The sequence below is a fragment of the Thalia democratica genome, chromosome 3 (genome assembly GCF_965202585.1).
Source record: "Thalia democratica chromosome 3, ktThaDemo2.hap1.1, whole genome shotgun sequence".
NCBI lineage: Eukaryota > Metazoa > Chordata > Thaliacea > Salpida > Salpidae > Thalia > Thalia democratica.
Window position 1 is genome coordinate 29388913 of NC_139167.1, and position 24170 is coordinate 29413082.

The 24170-nt window shown below is 24.5% G+C and overlaps 1 protein-coding gene across 1 annotated transcript; it reads right to left on the reverse strand.

The window, feature by feature from the left end:
* Positions 1 to 8591: 8591 nt before the first annotated feature.
* On the reverse strand, positions 8592 to 14616 carry LOC145832151 (multicopper oxidase 3-like). The gene is made up of 12 exons (XM_082939505.1): positions 14556 to 14616; positions 13979 to 14120; positions 13382 to 13568; positions 13033 to 13146; positions 12648 to 12778; positions 12195 to 12302; positions 11642 to 11707; positions 11061 to 11154; positions 10327 to 10628; positions 9940 to 10085; positions 9634 to 9830; positions 8592 to 8692 (listed from the first exon to the last, which is right to left on the reverse strand). The coding sequence occupies exons 1-12, from the start codon at positions 14585 to 14587 to the stop codon at positions 8592 to 8594; spliced, it is 1620 nt and encodes a 539-aa protein (XP_082795631.1). The 5' UTR covers positions 14588 to 14616.
* Between the last annotated feature and the right edge of the window lie 9554 nt (positions 14617 to 24170).

Sequence of the window (24170 nt, forward strand, 5' to 3'; positions counted from 1 at the left end):
TTTTTTTCATTTAAAGCTACAAAAGTGTTTTAAGGTTAATATTAATTGTATATAATGAACTAAATTAAGTTTTTAAAGCTTTTAGTTATTTTAGAAAATGGCTATAATTTGTTTTTTATATGTTGTAATTTACTTTAAAAGATTATTCCTGCATGTACGTACAGTTTGTGAGAGACTTAAACTTTTTATTTTATTTAATTATAGTACAGTTCTATGAACATTTTTTAAACTTGAGAACCTACTTCCATGATACTAATATTAAGTCACTATATATGTTAAAGTAATAATTATAGATTACAAAAATGGTGTTTTAGTTTTTATTGAAAAATAACTTTTAATGAGACTTTTTAAGCTAATTGCTTGATAATAGTATATTATAATAGTATAAATGCTTGAACATTAGTAGTTTAAGCATTTATACTACTTTTATAAGTTAAATTTCTGTGACAACTCAGACTAAAATTAAAACGGAACTTTGAACTAATCGAACTAACTCATAAAGTTTAGCATTAGTGCAGAATTTAGCTTAGTAGAATTATTTTACATGTTTAATTTATAATTTACAATTTAATTTCGTTCAAAACTATTTAAGAAAATTTCAGAAAAAAAACTCCAACAGTGTTTTTTAATTTAATCAAGTTTGGTTCAAAGAAATTTTTGATTAATTTAAAAATACTTTATTAATTTAATTGTTTATCACTCAATAAAGTCATTCAGCCTTACCAGCAAAAGTTAGCTTTATAAATTTATAATAACTAAAACAGATTATACAAAACAACACTTTAATTTTCTTACCGCGATTTTTTAAGTCACAGTTTTGTGACAAAAAAATTATAAAATAACTAAATAGTTTGATTTTTTTTTTACCATGTTAGAATACCAAAATACAAATAAGACGTTTTGTTTAAAACAAAAAAAAATTGAAAGTTGTATATATATGTATAAAATGTTATAAAAAGTTAATTTATTTAATTCAAGTTTTAAGAATTTTATATACTTTTTATCTTGAGCTATGTTTTTTTTATAACAATATAACAATATAGTTTCAAAACTTAAGAGATATTTTTGATCGTAGTAGTTAATTTAAAGCAAAAGATAAATGATTAAATTAGCAGTTTAATCAACCTTAGTAGGTTTTATAAACTATACAACAATATTTTTTTTCTAACTATATAACGGTCATATAAGCATGAAGCTTACATTATTCTTAACTTTTAATTCTAGTAATAGAAAAATGTTTAACTTGATTGAACTAAATCAAACAAGATCATGAGTTAGATAAATTTTTGAATCAGCAACTTCTGTTAACACCTGTTAGTTATTGATAAGAAATAATAAATACACTTTAAACAAAACTTGCTGCGACGATGCATCGCACAATTCAAAGCTAGTTTATTTTTAAATTATAATTTTTAGAAAACATTTTTAACTATTATTAACCCTTAAAGGTTAAAGTCATGGTTTTAATAAATAATAAATCTGAGTCGAAAAAACATAAGAAAGTTATTTTAAATGAAGCGTGGCAAGAGCTTATCTTTTTTTAAGTAGTCACAAATAAGTAGATATACGAAACTCATTAATTTTTGTTCTAGATATACTTTGAAAACTTTTTAGAACATAAATTTTGCTTTAAATAAAGCAAGCAGAAATTACTAGTGTTTTATTACTGCAAAATACGTCAATTTTGACAAAGTAGTTTTCTTACATTAATAATTACAATTATTGAAAACAATTGCTGCTCGCAAGAAGTTTTTTCGAATAAAATTGGCCTGTGACTTGTAAAAGGCTGCTGATAATTGATCTAAAGTTGTAATAACATGGTGTGTTATTTTGACTAAGTGGTTAGTTTTAAGCTAAATAAGTAGTTGCTTAAATCTCAAATAGTTTCATAGAGTTTGTAAAACCACTTTGGTTTTAATTATTAAAACTAAAACCAAACAATCATCCGACTTGACTAGTTAAAAAATTCAAAGTTAGTGAACAGAGTAATTGTGTGAAACGTACTTAAGTGTCTAATTTAAAATAACAAATAAAAAAAAAGTTAATCACAATTTAAAACAGTACTTCACAGTTGAAGTTTAGTTAATTTGCTTTAATCAATCATGCTGTAATCACTTAGTGACGTCATTAAGCTTTCTAACTAAACGCTAGTTTTCTAAAAATGTACTTATATTTTAAAAGTATTTTACAAACACAAATAGTTTTATAAAACGTCTAAGTGAAATAGAAAGCTTTCTAGTCACTGTAATGGGGCAATAAAAACGTAAAATGAAAAAAGTATTAAAAAGTTTACATGAGCAAATTTACTATATATTAGTTTTAGCTATAACAAAATTTGAATGAATACATATTTTCATATTTTTGTTGTTGTACTTACATAACAAAGTTATAAAACTTGCTAAAAATATCTAAATTGTTTAAGTTTGTAAATACTTACAATAGACATAAGCTTTTAATAAATATTCAACATATTATGTTAGTTTATACTAATGTATTATTATTATCAAACCACATATAAATGTTACGGCCATTTGAATGATTTTTTTCTATACTATTATAATATGAAAGCTAGATAAGAAAAATAAGTTACTAAATAGTTACTGAAAAACTGTAAGGTCATAAAACAAAACTAAATGACAGTTTTCCATTTGCGATTCACAAGCCTAATCTCATAATATAAGATTTCACAATTTTTTTAGACGTTGTTTTTTATATTAAGTACCTGTCATTTACTAGAACTTGAATTTAATTTTCTTTCTTTTACCCAATATTAAAAACTTAACTACAAAAGTTAAGTGTCGAAAGCTTATTATTTTGTTTTTTTTTTTTTAAATATGATGTATATAGAGCAAAATAAATTTACATTTATCATTAAAATTTGAAAGTTTTCAAAATTTAAAAATGAAAAAAAAGTTTCTTACGATTAATAGTATAAACTTTTTTCAAAAATTCTTAATATTTTTTAAATGTTATTGTTTCACAGGTTTCCTAAAACACAAAAACCTGAGATTATTTTGCGATAATCTAATATGAAATATAAGTATAAGTTATTTGAATAATTTATATAACTTGTAAATTTATAATAAAACAAGAAAATTATTTGTATTGTGAGACTCTATTAGTGATCGGGTTAGAAGTGATTGGTTTAGAAGTGATCGGGTTAGAAATAATCGAGTTAGAAGTGGTCGGGTTAGAAGTGATCGGGTTAGAAATGATCGGGTTAGAAGTGAAGGGTTTAGAAATCATAGCAAAGTAGAAATGGTCGGCTCCCGATTTATCATATATAGTAAACTTTGAAAAGAAAGTTATAATTTGTCAGTTGTTTAAGATCTAAAAGATTTCTTTTAATTATTATAGGAACCGTTTGTTTCAAAAGTTTTCTATTAGAGTTTACAAGTTAACAATTTTATCGAACAGGCTTGTGCAGTTTTGTGCACTCGTGAAGTTTTGTTCTCATGCAATTTAGTCCCTTCGTAAAATTTAGTAACCACGAAAAATTTCGTCTTCTTGCAATTTAGACCCGATCCTCTATTTGGTATATAGCAAAAACGGGTTAGAGTAACCTCTCGCATCTTTACGCACTTGAGACGTTATGCACTCTTACTTAGTTACGCATTTTAGAATTCTAAAAAATTCAAAATTTAATAATTCTAATTAATTAGGTTTATTGTAAATTTTTAATTTAAACGTGTTTTTAAATGCTAACTTACTCTATACCTTCAGACTTTGAAAACTTATTTTCCTCGACTAATTGATTAACATTTAGTTATACCTCAGTATATTAGAAGTTTTAATAACAATAACAGATTAAACTAAAATTCTGAAAGAAATATGACTATGTTAAATAATGAAAGTAAAATGAAATAATGAGAGTTTATAACAGAACACAAAACACAAATATAATAGAACACAAATAAATAATACAGCATATCTTGCCATATATATATGGATAAACATCTAAAAAATAAAACTAATGAAACTTCCTAGCAGAAAGTATCAGTGATACTCAATAGATATAGAGCTTAGACTTAACACAAACCTCAATTGTTGTTGTTAGTAAACATTTCACTACTTAACAATACACATTTTGTTTTAGTTCAAGTTCTTCTTCTGTAACACTTGCTCCGCCAACAAGCGTTGAAATTTTTCGCACTTTTAAACTAACACACCTTATAAATGCTATAGAATTTGCAAGAAAGTTCACAGAGATAAGTGAAGAAGATGTGAAAATTAAAACACACACTTGTAATTCAGTTCTCACCTACGATGAAAAAGTGTGGGCCAAGAAAAATCAAGAATCATCTTTTGACGTCCCTATGGGGTCGTACTTCGGAGCTGAGTTATGCGACCTTATTGGTCTACACATTCTTGATAGATTAGGGAAAACATAAAAGTCAAACCAGATAGGCCTATATAGGGATGATGGCTTGGCGATTATCAAGCACAAAAACAACCAGGACTTTTAGAACATAAAAAAAAAACAAACAATAAAGACCTTTAAAGACATTGGTTTTAAGATAACAATGGAAATTGGTATGACTAAATGCAACTTCTTGGACATCACACTAGACCTCACAAACAATTGTCATATGCCATACAGAAAAGAAAACTCCTTAATCAGATATATCAGTAGTAACTCCAACCACCCAAAAATAATCAAGAAAAACCTATCCAAAATGATTCTGAAAAGACTAAATAGACTGTCCACAAGCCTAAGAACCTTTGATAATGCAAAACATTATTGCAGCTACCAAATTGCACTGCTCCAATCCAACTTCAAACACAAGCTTGAATATGAATACAAAACCAACCCTGTTGACAAGAAGAAACATAAACGACAAGAAGACTTATGTACTTTAATCCTCCATACTGCCAGTCAGTAAAAACCAACGTTGGGGGGAAATTCTTAGACCTAATTGACAAGCATTTCAAAACAGAGAGCATGAAAAAGATCTTTAACAAAAGTAATTGCAAAATATCATACTGTTGTATGGATAATGTCAAATCACTAATAAGTAGCCACAATAAGAAGATACTAAATAAACTGAATCAAAAGAACAACCAAGAGGATAAAACGTGCAACTGCCGCGACAAAGACTCCTGCCCCTTAAGTGGCAAATGTTTGCAGGGGAATGTTGTTTATAAGGCGACGATTACCAGTCAGATCAAAACAAAATAATACATAAGATCGACGGGAGGCCACTTCAAAAAGAGATGGTATGCACACATTAGTGACATTAAGAATGAAAACAACAAGGGAACAGAGGTTTCCAAGTACATTTGGAGATTAAAAAACAATAACACTTGCTACGATTTAAGATGGAGCATAATGCATAAGATAAGAAAAATAAAGAATATAGGTAAAATCTGTAAGACTTGCAATTAGTAAAAAATAGAAATAGTACTTGCTAATAAGAAACGAATTTTAAACAAAAGACAAGAGCTCTTCTACACCTACCCGCATTTTAGGAAATTTTATTTTAAAACTTAGCGTATTTAATTCTTTTATCACTTATTTCTATTTTTGTTATTTCTTGTACAATAATTTGTTAAGCGCCATTTTGTTTTGTGTTGTTATAAGCTAAATCCATATCTGTATAGAACAAATCATCTATTGTAAGTATAAATCATATTTAAAATTTAAAAAGTCTTTTTCATTATTATAAATTTTTAATTTTGTTAATTAATTATCTAATATTAACACTATACATTTTTTAAATTTAATTTGAATTCAAATATAATTTTTTACATTATGGTAATTTTTTTAAGTTGTCCATCGTCTTATGTTTATTTTATTTTGCAGGCCTGAAGATCCCTTAGGGGTGAAATTTTAACTCAATAACATAAAATATATTTTTAACATATTTTGAAATATTTTTATAAAAGCGTTTTAAAAAGTGATTTTAGTAGAAAATTGACCTATCAGTAATGTCTATTAAGTAATAAGTACAATAGCATTTTACTTAAATTAACTTCAAATTAAATCTAGTCACATATTCTGATGTTACAAAAATCAACGCAATATTAGTTTTTAGTTTACCTTATTAGTAAATATAGCTTTTATAAGACTACTTTAATAAATTAAAAAAATAAATCTCAAGTATAAAAAAGCTGCTAATTCTATATTAATCATTGAACTGTACTAATAAAACTAGATGTAGTGAAGTAAAATAATAAATAAAGTTTAAATAATTTTAAGTAACTGTATTAAGTTAAAAAATACTTAAACAAAAAATTTTTTTTCATTTGTTAAACGTTATGACTTAAAGTGTTTGAATACAAGGTTATCCTAGTATATCTTATGTAATGTTTTAAAGGTATATAAAATTGATAATTTTATAAAAAAGCAAGTTTATTTAAATAACGAGCAAAAATTTTCTTTAAAATTCTAATACTTTTGCATGATATTTTCAAATAAAAATTATAGAAACTAACAAAAGTTTGTTGTGAAAAGAATTGGAAAAATGCTGTTATTATACAGCTTATAAAAGTAATAAAGCTTATATAATTAACTTTTGAAACTATAGTTGAACAGTTCTAAAATTTGACAAATTTAACAAATTACTTACACAAAGATAATTTATTAGAATTCAAAAATCAGGAATTTAATGTTTGATGCTATTGTTAGATTTATTGTGTTCAAAACAAGTTATATTAATAACTAAAATATTCAGAAAATAAACATTAAAAAATTTTCAATAACTTTTTATTTGACTTGATTAATTTTCAGAACTGCCTCTGTACTTAAGTATAGTAAAATATCAGAAACTAAAATACTGATGCTTAAAATAAGGTATATGGTGCTTTTAGTTTGATTTTTTTAAAAGGGTTGACTAAATCTAAATAATTTAAAAGTTTTTAGTTTATCAAAGGGTGACTTTTATATTTTGAGTTGCACATCATAAATCATTATTCATTTAAAATATTAAACTAAGTAAATTTTATCTTATTATAAGGAGGTATAGTTTAGAGCTATATAAAAATTTACTTGATTGTGTTTGCGGCCTGTCCTTAAAATAAAAACAAATAAACATAAAAATATCAAGTCATTAAAAAAAGACGAAAATAATTGAAGCAAAGGAAAATTTATAAATCTTAAACATCTGATATTTAAAAACAACTTTAAGTCTCTTTTAATGGTTTTTATTATTTGAAATAAACTTTTATTAAAAAAAAGCTAATCGTCTAAATTAGATTGTTACATATGTAACTTTTTTATGTGTAACCTTAATATATCTAGAAAACTAAAAGAATACAAACTTTGTTTGTTTTTACCAATATGGTGTACTTAATATTACTTTAAGACACGTTTAGTTAAATTTAGATTGAAAAACTCTAAAACTTCAATTTCGTTACAGAATAATTATTCTCAAGCTGGTTTTAGTGACTGAATTTAGTTTACTTTTACTTTTAGAGTTTTTGTTTTCTGTTAAATATTTAAAGTTAAAATAAATTAAATTTAATTTAACATATTTTACGGAAGAAAACCTTGACATGCAAAAAAAAACTTACAACATTAATTTATTAATATTATATTTAAGCAACAACTATATTTTAATAGACTCTTTTTTGTTAACACCTCTTTTAGGGTATAAACACAAAACTTTTTTAAAGGTTTTAACAAACAAACATTTTAAATTTGTCAAATTTTAGGAAAAAGCAACATTTTATGAAACCGAAGTAGAAGAAGAAATTAAAATTTAATTATACTAATTTACGTATGTTTTTTTGTTGCTGTTCTAAAAAAATGCTGTAGTAAAAGTCATTTCAAAATACTCCTTAATTATTCGTTTTAAGTACGTCGTCAAAATTAAGATTTATTTTTAACCGTAATAAATAGTTAGTTTTTATACTTAATTTAAGCTAATTTCCAAAGTACAGTCAAAGACTCTAGTAACATAGATGAACACCCTAGCATTAAGAAAATGTTCTATTTATTTTTTGCTTAAAAAGAAATAGTTAAGTAAAATTGATAGTTTCAAATTGTTTAAAGTGTTTTATTTACTTTTTTGGCAATATAAGTTATAAACTCTGCTTAAACGATATATAGTATATAGTAAAAGTATCAAATGTATTTATATATGTGTACAATTCCTTAGATACTAATTGCAATCTAAAACTTTCAATTTTTTACATAATATTTTAAATTTAAATTAGCTTAGAATGGTTAAATAAAGTAAACTAGAATCTAGTATTAGTTAAAGAACCAAAGGTAGTATAGACATTTTTTATTTATCTATACAAATTATTGGTAAAATTGATTGAAATTTAGAATGTAAATGAGACTAAGTTTTACTAAGCATATAAATTAAAACGAGTTAAGTATCTGTATAGAACTAGTCAAAACTGTTAAAACACTTGTTTGCTACAATCAATTTTGTTCTATTGTACCCTTTTAAAAAACCTTAAATGTAGTTAACAACAAAAAAAGACTGTTCTGTAACTTTCATTTTTAATAAAAGTAATCAAAATAAAAATTAAAACAAATAAGACAAGAAGTATAAGGGATAAATGAGTACTTAACTAAAATGTTAGCCCAAAAAGTACACAAGTACAGACGAAAATTCAGAAATCATTGCAGATCCTAGTTGCTAGTTTTCAGCAGGCTCGTAACTTCCACATCTAGTAAAACTTTTAGGAACTCTTCTTTTGACAACTCCAGGTTCTCCTACTTGAATAACAAGAAACATCGCTGAAAAAATACTTCGGTTTTACGAGTTGAATTTTTACCAGTTATATTCGATTTTTAGTAGAAAAAAATTCTTTTAAAATACTTAATTACACTTTTTTCTACTTAATTCTTTACTCTAGAAAGATCAAATATCAACAAAAAGCGGCTTGCAAAGCAAAAATACGCGGCCCGCGATACATTTTTTAGTAAATTTATACTTTGAAAAATCATGATAAATAAAAGTTTGTAAAAAAAACTTAAAATTAGGTACTTGAATTAATAATAGTATCTACTCGTCTTTTTTTTCTAATATACTTGAAATTTAAAACATTTGTTGTTATGATAATTACAATTATTCCAAAAATTCGCCACCCATAGCAGACTTTTTCTAACCACTGCGACCCGCGTCCAAGATTTTTTTCGTGTTTCTTTTACAAGTTAAAGACTACAGATCCCTGTTCTTAATCAGTTATGTTTCTTAAAGTGTAGATAAGCTAATTCGTGGGGTAAAAAATCTTAAATTTTTTTTTTAATAGGTACCTTGTCTATATAAATTTTAAAAAGCTATTTTTTTTAAATATATTTTATGTGTTGTATACATAACAATTACAGCTTACCTTATAAAACATTTTAATACAAAAAATACTTTTTAATGCTAAGTGTGCACAGCAGTTATTGAACTTATTTACTACATAGGTGCTACCTTTTGGAGCTAACAATCGCTGGTTTAACTTATTTATAAAGAGTTTATCTTTATACAAACACTAATTTCTTATAAAAACAAACTTTGTTTATTTTTCCTTTTGTTTTTCTTTTTGTGAATATGATTATGTTTTTAAAATCACTGCAGTGCATAACAATATTGCAAATAAAGGTACAATAAGTAACACCTATTAAAAAAAATCAAAAGTATACAAAAAATACGTTTATAATTAAAGTTTTAACTATGACAACAATCTCACTCAAATCATGGTACAATATGTGACAGTGGAGAGGCCAGAATCCGGGGTTGTCTGAAAAGAACCTGACAATAGTGTATCCTCTGTTGGGTATAATTACTGTGTCTTTCATTGGGGGATTCACCAACTGTCTATCAATTTTAGTGTTGTAGTAGTAATTCTTCATTTTCTCCATTGGCAGCGGTTCGCTCTCATTTACCCTTTTAACAAACATTTACTTATCATGTTTATTTCCTATAGCATTCAATTTATTTCGAGTGATAAATAGTTTATAGCTTGAAAAAGTTTACTGGAAGAAGTGTAACTTACCTTTTCATAGCAACAACGGCATACGGTTGACCGTGTAAATGTATCGGATGACCCGAATCGTTATTAGTTCCGGCTCCCTTGTCGAATATCACCATTTCAATTAGCTGGTTACTTTTCACTTTCACTACGTGCACACATTGCTTTCGCTGTAGTGAGTATCAAGGTTACATTTTTACGATCAATAAATTGGTAATTTACAGCTATTTATTGACATAGATTTAAGTTTAGAATAAAAAGAAGTGTTTTAAACTATCTATCATAACAGATTTATTCTGTGATTTTTTAAATCACTCGTAATAATCTATCTGAAATTTGATACAAAGTTATGGATTAAAAATAAATTTAACAAGTTTTACAGTTAAAATTAATTTGTGCAAAACAACTAACATCTTTCGAAACAGTGAAGTTTGGAGCATTACAAATCGTACTCTTATCAACAGTGTCGTACTGAAAAAGCAAGGGTCTGTCGGCTTGCTTATACACTATGTTATTAATCGCTGGTGTCGGAGAAAAACTAAGTTCAAAAAACAAAGTCTCGTTAGGAGTGCCTCTGAGTTTCTCAGAAATGTTGCTAACAGATTTCAGCTGATTTACGTAAACTGGGTTTACCACATCCTTTTCTTTCAACATAGGGTTTAAATTTCTAAACTCTTTAGTTTTGTTTGTTGAAGGTAGAGTTGTGTTACTAACTAATGGGTCATCGTATATAACGAAAAACTAAAATTTATATTTTTAATTTGAAATTAATCAGGCGTACAAAAAAATTGCTATAGTTTGGCGGAAAAAGAGATTTAGCTATCTTAAACTTCAATACTAATTAGTATTTTAAGCTTTGGATAGTTAGCATGATGAAGTTTATACTTTAAAATATAAAATGTGTCAATTTCTCTGAGAACAAATATTATAGATTTTGAATTTAAAAAATAAACTTGTATGCCAAATAGCACGGCAATTTCAAAGTTTTTTTTAGTTGAACAAGGCTGTTTGAAAACAATGACAAAAAAATGTTCGAACTGTTTTTTTATAAAATAATACTACACAATGTAATAATTAAACTTTTTTCTTTGATTATTACCTAACAATGGCTTTTTGTGAAAGATTTGCACACTCGGTATAATTACTTGCTATAACTCTCATCCAGTAGTTAGAGGGAGTTTTATTTGCATTTACTACAAAATCATACCTTTCGCCAGGCTGTATTGTTATTGTTGAAACCTAATAATGTGTTATTATTATTATATTGTTTATTGTGCAATGTTGGACTCAGGCATCAAAACCTGAGCCACTTAAACAGGACACACAAAAAGAGAAAAAGAAAATGAAAAAAAGAAAATAAACTTATATTCAAAACTTTAAGATAAATTATACATATATATATATACAAACATAATTTAAATGGAAACACAAAGTTAAACACAATATGATAAACAAATGAACTAAATTGAAAATTCAGTTCAAAAAATTCAAATTTATATATTACTTAGTACACACAGTAAAGAAGTTTGTCTAAAATCATGGCTTATTAAACAATATAATTTGTGTTAATCAGCTAAAGAAAAAGAACTTCTAAAATACGTTTTTTTTTAGTTTTTTTATCATTTTAACGTACTTTCTTTATTTTTTTTAGTAGTTTTAAACCATACTAAACGTAGTTTTACGAAGATATTTTGTTATAAAGGCACAAAAATGTGTAAAAACTTACAATTTCAGTTTGAATGTCATTTCCATCAGTACTGATTACCATGAGTTCATGATCGTCTATGGTGATCTATAAATTAAAGTAATATGTTTCACTTTTAATAGTTTTTTTAACTTTAAAGTAAGTTAAAACAATTGTTTACTGTACCATGTCTATAATTTAAAATCAAAGTAATTTACTCGACTCTATCAAGTTCAAAAATATTTTCAAATAACTAATTAAGTTTACAACTAAGTTTATTTTCAAAAGAAAAAAATGAAATCTTAAATATAGTAATACGTAAAATTCTAAAATTTGTTTCATAAAAATTAAGCATAAAAAAACCGGTATAAAAACTAGTCTTGTTGACTCCTTATTTGGACCAGAGTTTCTTAAAAGGGTTGGTATTTATTTAAAGAGCATTTTGTAAATTCTAACTTACACAAAAAAAAATAGCTTTAATAAATAAATAAGTATATTTTGTTACTTTTTATAGTACTTTTATTGCTGTCTTCTTTATCAAATATTAACTGATTTATAAACTATTCTTAAGGTAGAAGTTATAAACAAAAGTAACCTCTAAAGCGCAGTAAAGGGATGCATGGCTGATAGCTCTGAACCGAGTTCGTTTGTTTGGAGTTAATAAAAACAACTCGTATGGTATCGATGTTGAGTTAGGCGTGCGCTAAAAAATAATTGTTTGATGAGACGATAATATTTAACAAAAAATGTATTAAATGTAGTTTACAGATTTAAAAAAAGCTAAACATTAAAAAAAGTACTTTAGATTTTAGAATGTGCAAATTGGTTAATTGAGAAATTTTTGTATTCATTTATTAACTAGATTTTAGTTATTTATTAGTTAGCTATATTTGAGCTAACAAAGTCATAAAGATATTGCTTGCAAGAAATTGTTGTTTAGTATCAACATTGTTTTAATATAAATTTTAGTCGATGAAAAACTTGCTCATATGTTTATTTTATTTTTGTTAACAAGGATTTTTTTTTCTTAAGCTTAAATTAGTCTTACTCCTTTTTCGTTGATAACAATGTTCTCTGCCTTAAGCCCGTCTGGGTTTTTTCCTGCAAAAATAGAAGTATACTTGTCCAATGCAGTAGTGTGGAACCAGTCGCTAACCATGAAAACGTGCTTGTCAATATCTGCATTTTTAAGTGTTATGTTGTTTTAATTTTAAAACTTGAGCTTAAATTTTTTTTTGCAACTTGTAAGGTGTCTGAGAAATAAAACCATTTATTATGTCTTGATTTTTTTAATCATTTACTAAAGTATTGTGCGTATATCTCTAAAAAACAGTTTGAAATGTTTAATTTTCTTTGAAAAGATTTAATAAGTAAGATTTTTTCAGTATTGTGAAGCTTAAAAGCTTAAATACAAGTAAATGAGCTAAACTTACCAATATCGTACAAATCTGAATGAACATTGTCTTGTTTTGCTTGCCTGACAATCAGAGGTCCTACAAGTCCGTCACCCCTTTGCAATAAATTGTGTGAATGCCACCAATGAGTACCTTTTTAAAATAATTATATACGAAACAAGCAACTTGAGGAAGCTTTTTACAATTTTTCTGTTTTGAATTAAACCCTGTATTTTTCATGCCTAAGCTACAGACTGAACCTGTATTCAGAAAGTGTAAAAATTGCTCAACAACTTGTTGTTAAAAAATAACAGTAGCTTTTGATTGAGCAAATTTCAATTTTTTCCAACTCGTATAAACTAAGACAGATTGATATTTTTGAACATACCGTGGGGATAAGCTGTGAACTTGTACCGCAAACTTTCAGCAGCAGACAGCGGGCACTGGGACACCATTGGAACTCCGTCCATCCACTGCGAGTCGCTCATGTCCATTCCGTGCCAGTGGATTGTCACGGCGTCCCCGTTCTGAAGGTTGTTGTGGACGTTCACCACTATCGTGTCGTTTTCGCACACCTGAAAAACAAGTAGAAAAATAAAAAAACTGCAGAAAAAAAAATAGTTCGGTAGAAAAGTCACTGCAGCTCAAAGCGTAGAGCGACGCAAGGAAAACTTGTAAAATATAACAGTGAAATTTTAAAGCTCATAAAACACATCAGTTTGTTTTTTGTACTGTTTTGTTTTACGTTATTTGTTGTAGTCAAGTAAACGAAAGAAATATTATTGCTGTAAATAAAAACGATTAGTTTATTGATCTATTTTGAAACTGAAGAAGTACGAACTACATCTAAATTTATTAGAACCTTGATAAAAATAAAAGCCTTTTAAAGCTGGAATCTTATAGTATGTTAGTGTTTTTTTTTGATGCATAGAAACATTACTGTCTACAGTGTTAAGTTTAACTATCTTAAACAATTTATACTGACCGAAATAACAGGCCAAGGTAGATGATCATTAATTTGGATGATTGGTTTGGAGAAACCGTCTGCAGGAAAGCAACCTTTGTTGTAGCAATCTGAGGTTTTAGTTGTGCAATTACCACAACGTCCATATGCGAGTGTTCTGTTCCTGATAATTGTACGTTTCATAGTATAAACATTTCTTCAAAACAAAATAGTTTATAAACTAACACAAAACTTATTTACTTTTACAAGTTTATTTTAGTTTAGTGTTGATTTCAAAACTGTCTTAATCGTAACTTAAAATTACGATCAGTAGAGTAAAAAATTATTGTTAATAATAATTATAGTTCACAGAAAATCACTCTTATTAGTAGTAGTTTTTAAAATAAGAACTTATAATTGGATTAATATAAAATATTATAAGAAGTTACATTTTTGTCTGTCATAAAACATAGTTGTAACTCAGAAATTATTTTTGTAAAGGTTTAACGTTAGACTTAGTTAGATTTAATTTCTATTTTAAATCCCTATAGTTGGATTTTTTTTCCAAGTTTTAAATACCTAAAAGTTAAATAGTAATACAGGGAGTAAAAAGGCAAACCATTTAATATTCCAGTCGTAATGACAAATCATTGTTTCTCCATTGCATGTTCTATTACATCGGTGTGATGCTTCATTAACTGTATAAAATATAAGTGACGGTTAATAAAATTTTATATTTCAACGCAAACAAAATAAACCCAAAATCGTGAAGTAGCTTGCAACACCTAATATCATAAAAAGTTTTTGGCAATGTAAGTTATTTAAACAAGCTTAATCATAATTGAAACAGCAACAGCTTTTACAAATAATCACCGTTATTGTTAAACACAACCAAGTCAAAAATTTTCATAAACATTTTCCAAAATTTTATTTGCTTTAACAAATATTAAGTATTTTATACTCACTCAAAAGTATCCAACTGAAGCCTTTAGCAGGGTTATATAAATATGTTTTAAGCTAACAGTATACATAGTAAACTATACTAATTTTACAAATTACAAACAAAACCGAGTTTATCACGTTTTTAAAATGAATAGCTTGCAATTTCCGGTCATTTAAGCTTTTGTACTAAAAACTCTATTGTTGTATTAATAAGAGTAATTAAGATTTTTATATAAAACTAACTTAACTTTGTTATATAAAAACTTAACTACTTTTTAAAGATTTTTCTGAGTTCTGCAGGTTCATTTTAAAACTTATAAATGTTTCAGCTTCATTACGAAACGCTCTGCACTTATTTAATATTTATTTGTAAATAATTTTTTTTTTAAGACTTAAAAGTTTAAGCTTTAATTTATCGTGTTTATTATTCTACATTTTAAAATTTACTTCCTAAATAATAATAACTTATCGAATACAATGTAAAACTTTTTAAGAAGAAATTTGTTTGCTAAAACAATGTTAAAAATATAAAATCTTTTTTTATTAAAAACTATTTAAATAACATATTGTTTTGATATCAAGCATAACTAACATTCAGTTATACATACTTAAACTTATGAAACAAATAAAGTTTTTGCACGTATTTATTAACATATTTTTACACTTACCTAAATAAAAAGCTAATCCGAGTCCAAATAGTTGCATAAAAACTAAAAATGATGTCGTTTTCATGATTATTTTAAATATTAAACATTTAAGTAAGAACCTGTTTAAGTATATACAATTTATAATTTTCTACTTATAGACAAAAATAATATTATTCTTTAGAAAGTATTTTGTATTAAATTGTTAAACAAGTTTTGCACTTAACGACTTTGAGAATGAAACTTGATTTTATATTTGCGATGTGTACTTATTTAATTTAATAAATTAGTTAATTTTTTTACGAGTTTTAAGAAACATGCTTCTCTTTTTTTTTTAACTTCATAAAATAAATTATTTCAAATTAGTTTTACAATATATGGATATTTTAATTTTCAAGCTTTTAAAAGTATGAATCACTATCTAACACATAAGCACGTATATTAAACTGTACAAACATGATTTTCTACATTGTGTTTTTTTAAAACCATTTTGTAAACCAAGTGTTGCAACTGTTTTTTAACAATGTTTTTATATGTAAATTTTTCAATATATATGTCTTATTTAAGTAAGTTCATCAGAATATGCATTGAAAACGCCTTTATAAAGCATTCCTTTTTTGTTATGTAATTTACTGGTCATGATTATTTAAAATATTATACTTTTAAGCAAGAACCTGTTTAAGTATAAACAATTTATAATTTTCAACTTATAACCAACAATAACAATATTCTTTAGAAAGTGTTTTGTTTTAAATTTTCAAACAAGTTTTGCACTTAAAAACCTTGAGAATGAAACTTGATTTTATATCTGCGATGTATACTTACTTTAATTTGATAAAATAAGTTAATTTTAACACGAGTTTAAAAAAGCATGTTTCTTTTTTATTTTTTTTACGACATGAAAAAAATTATTTCAAATTAGTTTCACAATACATGGATGTTTTAATTTTTATACTTTTAAAAGTATGATTCACTATCTAACACATTTGTACGTATATTAAAGTGTGCAACCTTGATTTTCTATATTGTGCATTTGTGCATTTATGATTTTCAAAACTATTTTGTAAACCAAGTATTGCAACTTTTTTTTAATAATATTTTCATACTAAAGTCTTTCAATATATATGTCTTATTTAAGTAAGTTTATCAAAATATACATTGAAAAAGCTGTCCTTTTGTTTAATGTAATGTTACTGGTTTTCGTATAAAATATAACAAATGTTTTCAACTGAGTTCATAAAGTTAATTTTAATTATTTCATAGCATTTGAGTGGTCATTAAGCTATATATAAAGATTTCTATATCTATAGTCCTAGACAGCTAGTGCTGTACAAAACGTTAAAAACTATCCAAGTGATGTACGACTCGATGACCGAAAGGTTCTTCGTGCACCAGGTCCTAAAACTAAACATGTTTAGCTTTTTTTAATGGTTCAATAAACAATATTACTTTGGAAACTACGCATACTTTTCTACAGTTTTAATATATTTTTGCAAGTACCACCTTTGATAAAAGAAAATGTATATGAATCAGAAAATGGTTTACAACTTTAAGCTTTTACTTTAACACGAAAATATTAATTGGTTTGAACAAAAAAGTCTGAATAAGTCTCACTAAGTCTGAATATGGTGGCTTGAATACTAAAGGCAAAAAGCTCAAACTGATTTTTAGAACAAAATAAGTCTAAACAAAAAAAAATTCTGAACTTTTTTTTTATTAGCTGTAAAATTGGCACACAATACATTGTATCAACCTATTTTATACAAAATTTTATAAAAGACTTAATTGACTTGTTTAAATTTACTAGAAAAGTTGTGAAATTTATAGAGAACTTTTAAAGCGCATTAAGTTGTTTGAAATATACAACAAAAATATTTATGTTAAGTAATCTATTGAATGATTGTATTGTATAATTAATCTTTTTTTTTTGTTTTAACTTTATTTTTTTCTTGACTGATAAACAATATTACATTATGTTTCACTTATTAAAACTTATAAACTTACTTCAAATTAATCTTCTTGTTTAATACAATTTCCATACTACTATATATAACACTTTGATCTTATGACACAGCTACCAATTTAGAAAAATGCACTTAAATAAATCATACACTCGTACGTAAACTGTGACAAAATTTAAACACTTTAAGCTAATTGTGGTGATTCACAGTTTGAGTGTCTTTTGTTACGTAAACCTTTGTTAAAAAATTAATCGAAACAATGTAACATCAACCCTTTTGTGTTTAAAAATTGTCTTTTGACTGCAATTAAATAAGTTTTAATTTTTATAGTCTTATACTGAATCAATATTTATTTTTAAACTTTTCATTAACTTATCTTTTCATTATCTTTTATATAGAGAATGATTAGAATAAATCACTAATTTTCTTGATAAGTTCTGTATTTAGTTTTAAAGCTACGTTAGGAGATTTTCGCTGGGTCTATTTTTTTTACTTCAATATTCATTTGATTAACTGATAAGAAATATAAACAAGATTTGACTTAATTTTAAAAATAGTTGTTCTATAATAGAATTTTTTAAAACAATAAATTTATAATACATTAATTTCAAAAAGTGAGGTAAAGTTCATTAAAAAATAAAAGTAAGCCAATTTTCATAACAGTCTATGAATTTCGTAATTTAATTCTATATAAAGTCTTTTCATTTGAAATAACATATAACTTATTGAGAGTACATTAAACGAACACGAAACATATTCTTATAATACTGTTTAAATCAGCTAAAAACTATAGTAAACAATGTATAACATAAGTATGATTTTTTTGTATTGAATTATTTTTTAAACAATAAATGTCAATAATAAGTGTTTTCAAGCAACAAATATAACTTTAAATATTACTATACAAACTTATTTCTACATCATGTAATGATATGTTGTTTAACTGTATAATTAACACTAATCAAGTTATTTGTTTACGACTTTTTTAAGTACTCTCTTTATTTTCTTTAAGTTTTAGATTTTGTACAATAACCTAATTGACCGATTATTATTTAGAAATAAAGATATATAAAATTTATTTGAATTTTTGACATTATAATAGAAAAACACAAAAACCTGCTTAATTTTTTTATATATCAGATAAACTTAGATATAACATTAGTTTTTTAAAAATGTAGTTTTTAGCATATTAAAAAAAAGCCTACGTGAAACTTATACTTTTACATTAAGAACATATAACACAATAGTTAGAAAAACTATGTTAATTTTTTTAGATAACTTAAAAATAAGTGTTAAAAATCGCTTAAACATATATAAGCTTATAATTTTTGAATTGGCAAATGTGAAAAATAAGCGATAAATCACTCAAAGAGTTTAATGGAAAAAAAAAGTTAATGTAAATGTTTATAAAATTATTGTTTAATTTGAATTGATCAAAAAAGTTTTAAAAAAATTCTGTATCGGAATTTTTGTAAACTTTAAGAATAAGTGTTGATTTTATTTATTGAAGACCTGTTTAGAATTTTCTTTACAAAGTTTAAATAAAACAAAATAAAAACTTATAAAATATCCACAAAAGAAGGTTTGTATTTTATAATAAAACAAAATCGATTTGAGCACAAATATTTTTAAAATCTGAGTATAAATAATCATTAATATCGTAACCCAAAATAATAAAACACACACAAAACTAATAATTTATTTTGCACAAGTCAATGATCATTTACACCAGACTTGTAAATTTTAGTTACAAAGTATAAGTTTATAACAAAGAACATTTACGCACGTACAAACCATCATTATTACTTATAAAATGTTTTTTTTCAGCTAGAAGCGACATAACAATACATGTTTTAACGAGAGGTTTATCTTTGAAATTGTTATACCAGAAATTTAAAACATAACTCTGTATAAACCTTAATGTACAATGTACATACAAAATATTTTCTTTACTAAGCTCAAAAATATTTAACTTTTATAAGTGTAAATTTGTATCAAACAATTGGCATCATATTGACTAAACTGTTAATTAATTGAAAAATTTTAAATAATTTTGCGTAAAACATACTGTTTAATGAAGCTATTGGTTGCGGTACGTGTTTATTACAACACTAACTATCTTATAATTTCAAATTATGTTAAGTTATACTGTAGCTTGTAATTATTTTTACTCGTAATTGTTTAATAAACAGTTTGATTAGTTATAAAATTTTTTCAAATTATTAATGTTTAATTATGATAATATTAGAATTACAAATTTTTCCATCTAAATTATTATAAATACTATTACATTGTCAATATTATATTTCTATATTAATGTTATTATTACTGTTACATTATATATAATTTAAAAATAAATAGATTACTTAATTTTTTTTTTTAAATTAAAACGAAAATAATAGTGTAGAGTTAAGAAAAATTTTAAACTATATTTTTTTGATGCTTATAAACTTAGAAGCTAAGACTAGTCCTAAAAGCCGTAACGACTAGTTGTAAAATGTTAATCGTTTATGTTAAGAATTTTTAAGTTAACATTTTAGTTGTTTAACCTAATTTATACATTCCTACCCAATTAAACTACACAATAGTATTTGAGATTTTTAAAATTTTTTTGGTTAAGTTTAAAAATAAAGCTATATTTGTTAAACAATCCGATATATCGTATCTTTTCAGCAAACTGAAATATTTTTATAAAATTTTAATTTAATATGTGGCTACTCTCTTCAAATTCGAAAACTCATATTTGTTTTGCTATAAGTAATTAACTAAACTTCGACTTTTTTGAATTTGTTGGCTGTCTTTAATAACTTATGACGTCAAAAGATAATCAACAAAACACTATTTAGTGTAAATTACTTAAGATAAATTTTAGTTATAGTTGTTATAATAACAGACTTACTTCTAAAGTCAGAAGTTATCAAATAACTGCCAACTAATTTTTGGAATACATAGTGTGAGAAAAAAAAAGTATATTTGACGCATACTTTTTATGTTTTTAAAAAAATATTTAAAAACAGTTTAAAAGGTTTTGTTTTAATATCAAAAAGTTTAAAACTTTGCATACATTCTTTCGGATAGTTAAAGTATTTCTTATTGACTTTTTACAAGCTTATTTTCTAACACTTAAAACTGAAAATAATTTAAATTTGGGATAATTTAATATAACATTTCTAAGTTATTGTTTTCTCTACTATTAGCGTAATAATATTTGCTAGTAATTTTTTAAACTTACTATATAAATGCTTAATTTATTTGCTTCGTTTACCATATTTTTAATAACTTTTGAAGGCTATTTGGAAGATTTTGTGTTTGCATGTTTAGTTTTATTGTTTTTTTATGAATATGTAGTATTTTTGTTTAGGTATAAATTGAATTTAAATTTGCATATAAACATGTTGTTTTGTTAAATTAAGAATCCAAAAAATTAGTTGGCAGTTATGTAATCACTTCTAACTTTAGAAGCTCAAAACTTAAAGTGTTAAATGAAACATTATAAATTGCATATTTGAATATATAATTAAAACTTTTCAAAGCTAGTTTATGTGCGTATTACACTGTTACGTCAAACAAACAACTAAAGTTAATATGATTTAAACCTAATAACTTACTTTAGAAAAAATATAATTTAGCTGCCTCTAAAATTTAATTAAGTTATCTTTAAAAAAGTTTTTCTAAACACATAAACTTCATATTTTTTAGCTACTTTAAGTTTAACTAAGGCAAAAACCTTAAAAGGAAATGCTTCTAATTGTTACCAAAAAAAAATTTAAAAATTATTTTAGTTTAATATCTCTTCGTTAAAATCCTTTGCATTTCATATTGTGTTGTAAAATTGTTTTCTTATAATAGACTTACTTGTTTGACAAATTGTCTACATATTTTTACATAATGTTCAGCTTAAATAAAAATAAATTTGTTTTCAGCTAATTTAATCATATTGTGTTTTAAGAAAATACTAGTTTGTATGGAACAAAAAATCGTAAATTATTTATAAGAACTAATTTGTTCATTTATCAGTTTAGTTATTAATTTACTTGTAGCAAATAACACGTACTAATCAAAAACTTTTTTTAGTAGTTTACTTAATGCTTTTCAGTAAAGTTTTACAAAACAATACTTGTTTTTTAAAGTAGCTTTTTTTACAACGGTTGAACTTGTTTTTGTTAAAAAACAAAAATAATGATACGATAGGCTTACACATGTTAATAAAGTTAAAATCAGTTTAAGTTTAATGTATTAGCAGTACTTAACTTCTTAAAAAAGAATAAAACTGATTAATTTTAGTTTTGTTGCCTAAAATACTGACTGAAATATATATCAAAAATTAAAATATTTTCTCTATTTGTTTAAACATTAAATTAATAATTCACCATAAATAAATCTAAATAAATTACTGTTCTTAAAAAGTATGAAGTAAATGTATTAATTACAATCAATTTAAGTACGGTTTACTATGATGTACATAATTATATTTTATGCTAGTATTCTATAGTTGTTTCAGTAGACACATTTATAAATTTTGAGATAGAATTTTTTACTTTAAATTGTTATAATAACGTAATATTACGAAAAACTCAAATATGAACAATTTGAAAGGTGTACATTTGATATTCTCATAAAAATATTAATTGTATAGTGTGAAAAGTATGGTTTCATGTTAAATTAAATATTAGACTTGAGATAAATTATTTCAGTTAATTTACGTATTACTTACTAATTTTCTTTTCTCGATCTAAAAAAATTAAACAAAACTGTCTATTAAAGTATTAGTAAGTCATACTATTATACTTTATATAATTATAATTGAATATTGTTCTTAATATTTATTATTCAGTATAAAACAGTTTTAGACCTAGTATTTAATCGTTTTATCTAAATGCTATCGAAACTTCAATGTTTTTATTAAATGCTTTATTTTAGTTACATGGAATTAAAACTCAAATTCAAATCGAAATATAATTTACCACATGTGTTTTGATTATTTTAAAATATAAAACAAAACAAAAGTTTTTTGTTTAAACTTAAATAAAATAAAACAACCTGTGTAAGCTATATAAATTGTACAGTTAAAGATAAAAGTTATAAGTTACTAGTTTGTAAGCATTTAACTTGATTTTTACTAGTCTCCTCAGAAAGTTATAAGCTATAAGAATTATTACATTTAAATAAAAAGTTTTATTTTTAAAATTAAACTGAAACTAAAAACATAGTTGCATTCAGTGTATACTGTAACTAGAATAAATTGGTTACATGACAATTAAAATTCCGATAACTCTAATTTTTAAATTAGTTTTTAAAAGATTATATCTTAAATAGTAATATAAACTTGAAAACGATAAAAAATAAATGTAGATCTTATAAAAATCTACAACTTACTGTTTGATTTTTGCAAAATTTTAAACATTTTTAAAGATGTTTTAAAATTAATAAAAGTAATTATGTTTTTACTTTATTTAAACTACATCTCAAATTATATTTATTATTTTACAAAATTAAAAAACGGATTTTAGATATCAATAGGACCTACACATGTACTTTTTGTATTTGACAATTGTACAAAACTTTTTTAGTTGTGTCCCTTAAATTTTTTTTTTATGAGTTTAAATTGTTCGAATTCGAACAGTCGTGCACCAACTCTGAATAGAATGAGTTAGACGTAAACATATTTTTAAAGTTATAACAAATAACATATATAACCGCTAGTAAATGTTTGTTTAGTATCTTAGCTTAAGTGCAATGTTTGAGCTTAAAAACAACAATCAACATAAATTTCTGCATTATTTATCTGTAAAGACATATCATGTTTACAAACACAATTCAAAAAAAAAAAAAAAAGAAAACAACAAAGCATTTTACTGGAACAAAAACAATCACAAGTAAACTTGTTATACTATATATATATAATTTTTTATTAGTTTTATTTAACTTATATTTTAATAGTAGGAATAACGTGAAATCTAGTTAAGTTCATCTTACATTTTAAGTAGTTTAGCTATTTTTTAATGCATATTCGGTTATATTTTTGCTTTTAACAGTTTTGTTATTTTACGTAAGTTTTCTTTTATAACTAGTAAAAATCAACATAGTACATTTTGTTAAATTTACTAGTCCTTTTTTTAAAGTATTTTTGATTTTCAAACTTTTGACTATGCCTTATTCATTTCTTATAAATTTTACTTTTAAGTTATTACATAATTATTTTAAGGTCATAAGAAAAAAAACTAAGTTATGATGATTATCCAAAGTTTAAGTTTAGTGTGTTTAAAATGTATATAATTCTACACAATTAATCATGTAAACAACTCAGTTTTCAACTATTTATAGCAAAATTTTAAATTGCCTATAATAATAAAAAAGCTTCAAAATGCAGAACTTTTTCTAAACTTAAACTCAAAGTTACAGATTTTCGGAATTTTTTGTTTTAAATTTTTTTATAGTTCCAAATCTCAAACGATTTCGGTATCAACTAAGATTTTTTTGTTACTTCATTTATTTTTTACTTACTTTAAAACTTTAAAAATTATATATAAAAACGCTTCAAAAAGTCACCCTTATAAATTAAATTTTTCACAGCCAATTGATGAAACCCTTGCGTTGTTTTTAATTGCAACCAGCTCTTTTATTCTAACTCAGCAGTATTTTTTATACGAGCGTTTTCTTCATGCTAGTTGAACCTTATAAAATTTC